Consider the following 10,224-nt stretch of genomic DNA (forward strand, 5'->3'; position numbering starts at 1 on the left):
CTCCGCTCCTCTGCGGCTCCTCCGGCCCTCTTCCCAGGGCCTCCCCCGCCCCCTACACCTTCACACAGGTCTCCTTCTGTGCAGTAACACACCGGCCCCTTTCCTGGCCGCCGTCGGCTCCGGCCTACGTCTGCCGAGGTTCCAGAGGAGGCTCTTTCATCGCATAGTTGGATGGTGGAGGGGTTCGGAGGCTGCCACTCTGAGCTTCCAGGTGGGAGCTTGGCGGGGGGTGGGGGGGAACAGGCACTATGGGAAGCGGCTAGAAGATAGGGGGGCAAAACCCCCCAAACCTGGCCCTGCTTCCCCGCCTCCAAGATTTAGGGTTCCGCACATCTTCGCAGGCGCCCCCTGTCCCCCGCCCACGCGCCACACGCGGTGCCCTCTTTAGTCCTCCCTTTGGTCCTCTCTACCGCTTTCCCTCCTTCCACCCATCTCCTTTCCATCCATGGTCTAGGGCTCGAGGCCTGAGCCTCTGCAAACACCCCCGCCCCTCTAGCCCTGGCAAAACTCCGAGGGGAGGGGCCGGAGGCCCCCCTTCCCGCCTGTGGTCGGAGGGGGCAGCGCCGCAGCCCCGGGTGGGGGGGTACCGGGGACAGTCTCTGCGCCCCGCCCGATCAGGCCACTAGGCACACTAGGGGTGGGGGGCGGGAAGCGGGGCTCGGGGAGGAGGGGGTACTGCCCAGGCAGGTGCGGCCTCTGGCAGGGCCCGGGCGGGCTCCGGGGGCGGGGTCTCAGGTTACAGCCTGGCGGGGGGCTGGGGGCGGCCCGCGGTTTGGGCCAGCTAGCCAGCCTTCAGAGGGGCCTGGTGCATATAACGGGAGCCGAGGTGGCGAAAAGACGCAGAGCGCTGCTGGGCTGCCGGGTCTTCCGCCTCCTACTGCCGCTCAGAGGGTCTCCTGCATGAGGAAGCGGTAGAGACCCGGACCCGCGCCGTGCTCCTGCCGCCTCGTTGCGCTCCGCCAGGGCCCGGCTCCGCCAGGCCCAGCGGTGAGCCATGATCCGCCTCGGGGCTCCCCAGACGCTGGTGCTGCTGACGCTGCTCGTCGCCGCTGTCCTTCGGTGTCAGGGCCAGGATGTCCGTAAGTCGCCCCACCGCCCCTGCCTGACTCCCTTCCGTGCCTCTCCTGGCGTCCTCCTCCCTGGCCAGCTCCGGGTCCCGAGTCTGGTGATCGCGGGTCCGGGTTAGAGCGGCTCCCCGAACCATACCCCTCAAGACTCGGCCGCAGGATGCGCGGGAGCTCGCGGAGCAAAGTTCTCCGAGTCGGGAGCTCAGTCTTTTGCGCCCTAGGTGCTGGTGGTGGTTGGAGGCATTTGCAGGTCCTTACATTGCGCAGGAATATTGAATGTGCAAAGTGTTGAGTCGTAGAGGTTTACTCACAGATTTAAGCGCGCTCTTTTCCTCCAGCTTTGATAATTAGGCGCACACGTGCACAACTCGCCTGGCCGAGGCACTATGAGTTCAGCAAAACCGGTCAGGGCCCATCGATCTTAGGAGAAGTGGGAGAGAGAGCGCGCGCGGGCGAGGGAGCGAGCAAACGCCAAGGCGTTAACTTCGTAGTGGTGTCCAGGGGCTGGTGGTTAGGGGTTCAAAGGGGAGTTAGACAAAGGGGGTACTCTAAAACCGGTGGGCGGAAATCCGAGGCCACAAAGAAAGGCTTCTGAGAGGCGCTCCGAGACCTCTGCGCCTCTCTCGGACTCCCTCCCCCGCACCCCCCGCACCCCCCGCACCCCCCGCACCCCCCGCCCCCTGGACCTGGAGCAAGGTGCAGCCATCGCTTGCATCTCTGCTTCCCCTGGCCTTTCTTCTCGAAAAGGGTTCAGAAACTTCTCGTAGGAGAGGCCATCTGAAGAGCGATAACATTCCAACCAGACCGTGCTCTTCAAACGCCACTCAAAATAGCGTCCCCTCCCCGCTGTCTCCTCCCCCTCCCCCCAGGTACTACAATGAGTTACTTTTCTAAGTTCCTAGAACTCACCGAGCCAGGCGGCGGGCTATGTGTGTGTGTATGTGTGTGTGAGAGAGAGAGAAGCAGGGGAGGAGACAATTGCTATAACTATTTCAACCAAATATACCTAAAGATGGCCTGGCAATTTTATGGTCTGATCCAAACGTGTCCTGGGTCGCACCTTTCCATTGCCTCCTTTGGTAAGGTCCTACTGACTGGGATTATATTCAGGACAAACGAAGCCTGGAAAGTGTATTAGGTAGAGAGGATTTTTTTTTCCACGTGTTTGGGCACGTTTCCGACGGCTAAGATTCCAGCTCTGTCTTTGTATGTTACAGATTGTAAATCAGTAGCAGGGGAAATTTGGGGGGAGGGGAGAGAATCAAAGTCTCTCTGCCGACGAGGCTCTTTGCGCTCTCGCCTGCCACCAGGCTGCCTCCAGAGATAGTTTGGAAGGCGGCGCGCCCAGTAGGACTTTCGGTTCATTAGCGCAACTGACCCCGCCGGGGGCATGACTGGAACCCGCCGCACAGCCTCCAGGAGCGCTGGCAGCGGACTTCTGACCCGTGGCCCTGTGGTGCGCTAAGGAGACCGCGCACTCCCCGGCATTTGGGGAACACCGTGTGTCCATACATGGCCTCGGCTCGGACTGACTATATTTTGTCCTGAATTTACGTGGACACTGACCTTTGCCTTAGTATGCAAAGGAATTAGTTGGGTGACTCTAAAACAATTCCCAGATCTCCTTCTGGTATTAGAAGTGTTCGCTTAAGTGACAGAGCTCTTTCACCTCTGCATCTTTCTCGAGAGTGAATTCCATAGTTTCTGGAGTCTAAACCTTCCAGTCGCTCCGCCTCCTCCCTGGAGGAGTGTAATTCTGCACCCAAGAGCTAACTTTGCGCCCTGGCTCATCCCACCTCCGTGACAGCTTCCCCCGCTCCCCCCTCCCCCCCCCCCGGTCCGCGGACCCAAAGATGTGACGTAGGGCAAGGCGCAGTCTGCGTGGATGTCAGGAATGTCAGAGCCTAGAGCCCGGGCACGCTCCTCCTCTCCAGCTTTCCACGGGTTTGAGAAACGTATTGGCGGCGGCGTCCCTGACCCACATCTGCATTTCACAGCCCTAGCCTCTGAAAGTGCCCCTCGACTTGGGGGGAGAGACCTCAATCTCCCTTTGTGAGGCTTGTTTGCGTTGGGAGATTGGCAGAGATGGCTTCCAGATGGGGCTGAAACGCTGCCCGTATTTATTTAAACTGGTTCCTCGAGGAGACCCGTGAATCGGGCTCTGTGTGAGCTGGAGAAAAGCCCCATTCATGAGAGGTGGGTTCCCCCGGACTCCCCGACCCCCTCTCCCACAATGCCCCCCTGTGCCCGCCCGCCGCCACCTCCCGGGCTCCAGTTTGAGTCGAGCTGCTGCGAGGCAAAACAGTTCCCCGAAAGAGGTAGCTTTTTAATTGGCCTGCCACAAAGAGTCACTTATATAGTGCTGCTGTAATGAGGAGAACCCGATCGGGTGCGCCGGGATGCTATCGGCATCCGTTTTCCAACAGCAATTATGATGGTGCTGGGCTCCTGCGTCCACACCTAGGTGATCCGGTTACCGTGCTGGCTCCTATCTCCGGCCGTCATTTAATCCCACTTTTCACCCTCCCAGTGTCTGTGGGCCAGCCGTGTCCAGGGCCGCAGCCGCAGAGCCACCCCGTGGCTCTCACACCTAGAGCTGCCTGGCTCTGTCCCAGCGCCTGCACATCCCGGGGGCCACCCTTCCTAGAGAAATCTCATCCGCGTTCAGGGCACACCTCCTCCTCCCAGCATTTTCCACTCTTTCCTTCCTGGGACCTCCTGGGTAAGGGTGCGCTCTTACTTAGGCGGGACAGGAGACCATTAGCCGAGGCCCCCCTCTCCTCCTCCCCATTCCGTTGGTGGGCTTTCTACAGCTCCAGCTGCGCTAGCAGTGGGTGTGTCCCAGCAGCCTTGTAAATCCACTGGAATAACACCCCCTCCAACCCCGCCCGTGATTATCTTGCCAAAAGGCTGGGTGGTTTCTTCTAGGGGACAAGAAAAGAAAAAAAAGGGGGGGGGAAGAAACGTTTAGATTTGTGCAGATCTTCTTAAACGGCAATGGGCAGACCCACTTATTTCCCCGCCCACCTGGTTTGTGTCTCTCCTACAATTCATCCCCTGCTGCTGCCATTGCTTTGGGGATTTTGATGAGAAAAACAGCTCCGGGGCCCTCCCTAGCACGTGGTGCGGGCTCTTCGGCCCCTTGGCAATCTTGTCAGCGTAGGTTTCATTTGCAGCGTGAATTCCAGACAGCAGAGCTCTTGTGAAGAGAGACCAGTCTGTGCTGCTCTTAGTCTGCATTCTTGGAGGAGGTCAGGCCTAAACTGGCCGACCCTTAGCAGAGGCCAGGCATTCAAAGCCCATCTACCCCCCAAACTGGGGTGCTGTATTCAGACAGAAGTTGAGCTTCTTGAGGGAGGGCTCCAGCTGAAGGTCAGCACCAGGATTCCTTTGACCCTGCTTGCCTCCTCCTGCTCTAAGTGTATTGTTTGATCGGTCCTATCCCTGTCTCCAAATTCGTCCTAATTCTAATATGGTTTAAAGAATGAGAACAGATCCTAATTCTAAAGAGTCCTGTTTTCTCCTTTTGCACTATTTTGCGCTACACTCCCCCCCCCCCATTATATATCCACTTTTGGGGCAGCTCTCTGTAGGTTCTAATTTTTCTGCGTAGAATTTCCTACATTCTCTCAGAATTTTAGCTGTCAGTTGTATTTAGCAACTCCCACAATCCCCAGAGGAAGGCAGAAAAAAAGAAGCCCTCCTTGCTCCTGTGCAGGCGGCTGCACCATTTCCCTGTCTCCTCTAGCTTCACAGTCCCAGAGTCCTAGTTCAGAGTCTCATCTCCTCCCATTCACCCTCCAGTCTCTCCACCCTCCTGTCATTGGTTCTCCCTCATGCCAGGTGGGTGCAGAGAATATGCTACAGTAGCCCCCTCAGCTTCACTGCTGGGTCAGGATTTTCACTAGTGAATTGACAGTATAGTGCAGGGCACACAATAAATATTTGTTGGCTACGTGGAAGAACGAACATTCTCTTAGAAACATCATGTTTAAGTCATTTGTGCTCAGGTGGCCCCAGCCCATTCTTCAACTTTGGGAGTTCTACTGGTAAAGGGTGAGATGGGGCTGGGACCCTGCACTCTGATGGGTAGTTAACTCCCAGCTAGTGTTGGTGGATAATGTCACGTTGACTGCAACCTCTTTCTCTTTTTCTCTTCTGGCTCCCTCCCACCTCCTTCCCTTGGTTCTCTGCTCCCCCCACCCCACCCTTGGTACAGAGGAGGCTGGCAGCTGTGTGCAGGATGGGCAGAGGTATAATGATAAGGATGTGTGGAAGCCCGAGCCCTGCCGGATCTGTGTTTGTGACACTGGGACTGTCCTCTGCGACGACATAATCTGTGAAGACGTGAAAGACTGCCTCAGCCCCGAGATCCCCTTCGGAGAGTGCTGCCCTATCTGCCCAACTGACCTCACCACTGCCAGTGGTCGTAATTTATTTATTTCCTGTTCCACATAAATAAATTACTTGCGGGTTCAGCAAACGCTCTCCCATGGATGCTGGTCATCTCTGCAAAGTGGAGGGGCTGGTTATTCATGGGACCTCAGCAGCTGGGGCAGAAAGGAAAGGCCACTTCTCACTTGCCCACATACCTACCCACACAGTGCAGTCTGGAACCCAGTGAGTCTGAGACACTAGAGGGGTCCTTCCTCACTGAATGCCTCTAAAACGGATGGCTTTAAGATACCTGGAAGGACAGATGTGATTCCACAAGAATACCCTCTTCGCAATCATCTCTACAGATTACTAGAGCCACAATGGAGATCAAGTGTTCTGTCTGGCCAAGCCACAAATTAACTCCTCCTCTGTCACCCACACCTTGTCTTCTTCAAAGAAGACCTCCAAAGATATGCTCCTTAGGGTGGAAAAACCTCTGCCAGCTAGTGGGGACACAGAGGGGACAGGTTCCTTTTTTGAAGTATGAAACATTGGTGGTAGTTTCCTCTTTGTTTTTCCTCTGTTGGAGCTGACTGCCAATTAAAACCAAAAAACCCTTTACCATCGCATTGATCCGGACTCATAGTGACCCTATAGGACAGAGTAGAACCGTTCCATAGAGTTCCCAAGGAGCGCCTGGTGGATTTGCACTACTGACCTTTTGGTTAGCAGCCATAACACTTAACCACTACACCACCAGGGTTTCCAATTAAGAAGCAGGTTAATAAAGGAAGGACAAGCTGGGCTTTGGGAGTTGTACGGGTGAAGGGTGGAGATGGGACGGGGACCCTGCACTCTGGTGGGTAGTTAACTTCCAGCTGGTGGATGACGTGCAGGTCACCCCTCCCCAGCACTCAAACCCATGGCCTATCTCCTTCCAAAGTGGATGAGGACACACGTCTAGGCTTCTTGGGGGATGTTTACTGTTCCCTCCCTGCTCAAGGTTGAGAAGGCAGGTAAAGGGGAAGCGAGAAGTTGCCTTTCCTAACACTTTACCACACTGGCTCCTTTGGGAAGCTGTTTTTATGATTCAGATCCCCAGATCGCTTTTGAGGGGGCCGCTGTGTGTGAAGAGTTGATTGACTTTATCATTTTGCTGCTGCATTTGGGGAGGGTCGTTGATTTGGGGTGGTGATGGCTACAGTGCTTTTTGTAACTCCTGTGCCCTGCTGTTTTTTTGTGCTTGCTTCAAGGAGACCCAGCTCTAATGTAAGACCTTTCTAAGTACCTAACTCTTCTGGGAGGGTCTGGGGTGCAGGAGGGGCTTCCTACTCTGTTGGGAAAAAGAGAGAATGACAATTGCTTCTGTTTTGTCTGTTTTGGGGCTTACTTTCCTCCTCTGTGGCTGATCAGGTCTTGGGCTGTTCATTCTCTCCCTGTACCTCCCTCCTCGCTCCATTCCTTTGCACGCTGACTGCTTGACTAACTTGAATAACGAAGTCTGGGTCACTTCCATTTCTCATGGGATCTCAGCAACCTTGGGACTTCAGTGACCCTAACCCCACAACAGAGGGGTTCAGAGGAGTAACAGGAAGCTGCCTCCTTCCTTGACTGTGTCATTTCCTTGTTTGTCCCTAAAGAGTATTTGGGTGACAAGAACTTGTTCTTATTCATCTCAGGAATCTTACATTCTCCTTCCCTATTTTTTTTTTTTTTTTTTCCATTGCAGGGCAGCCAGGACCAAAGGTGAGTTGTTTTGGCTTTTGCCTTCATCTTCCTATTCCCTTCGTCAGTGACAATGCTATGCTAATCCTACATATGAGTCTTTAGAAGCCATCTGTAGATGTCAGAAGTGGTCTGTTTCGGAGGGCACCACAACGTTGGGGCTGCTGGGCAGGGTTTTGTACCTGGGGCTTAGTGGACTTACTCAGTTTAATCCCAAGAATGTTCCCTATTTCAGGGACAGAAAGGTGAACCTGGAGATATCAAGGATGTAAGTGCAAATTATTCTCACACTATGTTGCACCTGATGCTCTAAATTGGCTATTTCCTTGTCCTCCTTCTAACTTGCTTCCTGTGGGTCTTTCTGTTACAGATTGTAGGACCCAAAGGACCTCCTGGGCCTCAGGTAAGAAAGGGAGGAAGCCCTTCCTCCATCCCTTCCTTATTGCCTCTGATTGACTGATCTGTAGACCCCTGGCCTTGCTGCCACTTTACTATTTTCTTCATCCTCAGGGACCTGCAGGCGAACAAGGCCCCAGAGGTGACCGTGGTGACAAAGGCGAAAAAGTGAGTAGAGAAGGGGCACCACCTGACCTATGTGGACCCCCCACGTCCTCTAAGGCCCCGCCACATGCCTGGCTACCTCCCCAAGGGCAGCCTGTGTACAGATGGTTCTTGAGTAAACACTGTTTCACATTGGTGCCTTTTCCTCTTCTTGCCAAGGGTGCCCCTGGACCTCGTGGCAGAGATGGAGAGCCTGGAACCCCTGGAAATCCTGGCCCCCCTGGTCCTCCTGGGCCCCCTGGCCCCCCTGGTCTTGGTGGAGTGAGTATCCTTACTTCACCTTCCTTCAGGCTGTTCCTCCAGAGTTGTGGCTTCTAAATTGCTACTTGCCCTTACCTGGCTAGCTCCCAGGGTGGCCGGCTGTGTGTACATAACCTTTCCACGGGCTTCACCCCCAGATCTATAATTTAGTGGAATCACATATTAGGCATGAGACTGTGGTGCTAAAGGCTGGATTCCTTTTTCATTCACTGAGTTTCTGCAAAGAAGGTCTTCAGTTACCTGGCTCCCTGGCATCTGTACTGTGTGGTTGATTCTTGGGGGGAAGAGGGAGGTGGCTGGGGTGAGAAAATGACTGGACACTTGTGTTTCCCTGGAAGAAGAGTGACCACTGTCCTTGGAAGACATTTATTCTTGATCCTTGCCAAGTACATTCCTAGCAACTATTCATTCTCATGAAAGAGCCCCACTGAGTGAAGGTGTGTGGCTAAAGTCATTTTTGGAATCCAACCAATCAACAAATGATATTATTGTTTGCAGGTCTGCCATTTTGATGTTTGCTGTGCTTTAAATTCTTAAACTTAAATAGACTCACAGACGCCTACTACATCTTTTGTTGAAATATTTTGAGACCGTTGATTTTAGTCCTTTGTTGGCATTAAAGTATTGGAAAATAAAGAATCCCTTTAAAAGTGATATTTTATTCATGTTTCTCAATAAATGTTACATAATGTATTTCATATTTTAGAATTAAAAAATAATTTTATCAAATGAAATGCAGATGACTGATAATCCTTCAAATAATCTTTCATCTTCCAGGGAACTGATTTTGCCGCTGTCATCTAGTAACACATTTCTAAAACTGTTTTTCAGGAATCATTGGTAATTCTGATCAATGCTAAGTTAGTCTCCAACAGTCAGTATTTATCTAAATAGAGTTCTTCCTATTCAGATGTAACCTAACCTAGCCAACCAGGTAGGAAAGATCTAGGGCCTCTCAAGCTCCTAATGTTGTTGGGTTTATTTGCAGAACTTTGCTGCCCAGATGGCCGGAGGATTTGATGAGAAGGCTGGAGGTGCCCAGATGGGAGTAATGCAAGGGCCAATGGTAAGAAAATACATCAGCTCTTTCCAGCCAAAGTGGCAGGAGGGCCCTTAGCACAGCCAGAGTCTCTGACAACCTCTAAGCTCTAATTGCTTAGAACAGCTCTTCTGCATCAGTTATGTAACCTCCCATTTAGTTAGCCCAACTCATTTGGTTTTTAATGGTGATGGGTGCCAGTTCTAATGATGCGCTGGAGCGAAAGAAGAATGAGGATGGAGCGATGCTTATAGGCTGGTCTGTTGAAGGCCAGTTGCTATTGCTCTTGGAATGAGAACTGAAGAATGCAGACAGCAGCTACTGTTCTCCAGCATCCACAAGACTTCCAGCAGGAAATCTCAGCCCTGCAGCTCGGCTTGGCACATGCTAAATGAAACTCAGACTTTAGTAAACATGGCTGCTTTCCAGAAGAAAGCAAGGCCAACTTCTCTGTCTAAATGGTGCCTATAAATAAAAATAGATTGTTGCATGGGGAGTGGGAAATGAGAGGGAGCAGCCGCCATAGGCCCCCTGCCTACAGAGTAACTCCTTGTCCTTTGTCTGGGCTTTTGGCTAGAGGGGAGGCGGCACACTGGATGCCATTGGCGAAGCATTTGCAGTAAACCTCCTCATTTTCTGTTCCAATACAGGGCCCCATGGGACCTCGAGGACCTCCAGGCCCTGCTGGTGCTCCTGTAAGTGCTGTATCTTTTCCTCTTAGTCATGTCCCAGATGCTTGTCAAGATCTCTGTTGCTGTAGCATTCTTTGGGGGCTCAACACGGTGTCTTCACTTTGCTTTTTTAGGGACCTCAAGGATTTCAAGGCAATCCTGGTGAGCCTGGTGAACCCGGAGTTTCTGTGAGTATCTGCCAGGGTCCTGCCCTCTCTCCTGATGCCCCTTCATGATCCACCACTCAGACTCCCAGACCCTAGCTGCCAGCACCTTCCTCGCTTGGCCTAGCTCTTCCCCAGTGCATTGGCCCCGAGGAAATTCCACATCTTACTTCTTAGCTTTTTTTTTTTGGGGGGGGGTGCGGTTTACTTCTTAGCTAAGGAGAAACTCTGATGGAGAATCACATGGGGCAAGGTCCACCAGGAGCTGTCACCAGCTTCCCTTTCTGGGTCACCCCTAGCCTGTGTTGTGTGCTGCCTCGCACTATGGTCTGCTCAGCACTGTTACTCTCTCTCAGCAC

The 10,224-nt window shown here is 53.1% G+C and overlaps 1 protein-coding gene across 1 annotated transcript; it reads left to right on the forward strand.

Moving 5' to 3' along the window:
* Window positions 1–886: 886 nt before the first annotated feature.
* Window positions 887–9,893, forward strand: LOC135231327 (collagen alpha-1(II) chain-like). The gene is made up of 10 exons (XM_064285166.1): window positions 887–1,079; window positions 5,287–5,496; window positions 7,174–7,190; window positions 7,405–7,437; window positions 7,540–7,572; window positions 7,680–7,733; window positions 7,890–7,991; window positions 8,980–9,044; window positions 9,681–9,725; window positions 9,836–9,893. The coding sequence occupies exons 1-10, from the start codon at window positions 995–997 to the stop codon at window positions 9,891–9,893; spliced, it is 702 nt and encodes a 233-aa protein (XP_064141236.1). The 5' UTR covers window positions 887–994.
* Window positions 9,894–10,224: the final 331 nt, after the last annotated feature.

Source organism: Loxodonta africana, chromosome 4 (assembly GCF_030014295.1).
Source record: "Loxodonta africana isolate mLoxAfr1 chromosome 4, mLoxAfr1.hap2, whole genome shotgun sequence".
Lineage (NCBI taxonomy): Eukaryota > Metazoa > Chordata > Mammalia > Proboscidea > Elephantidae > Loxodonta > Loxodonta africana.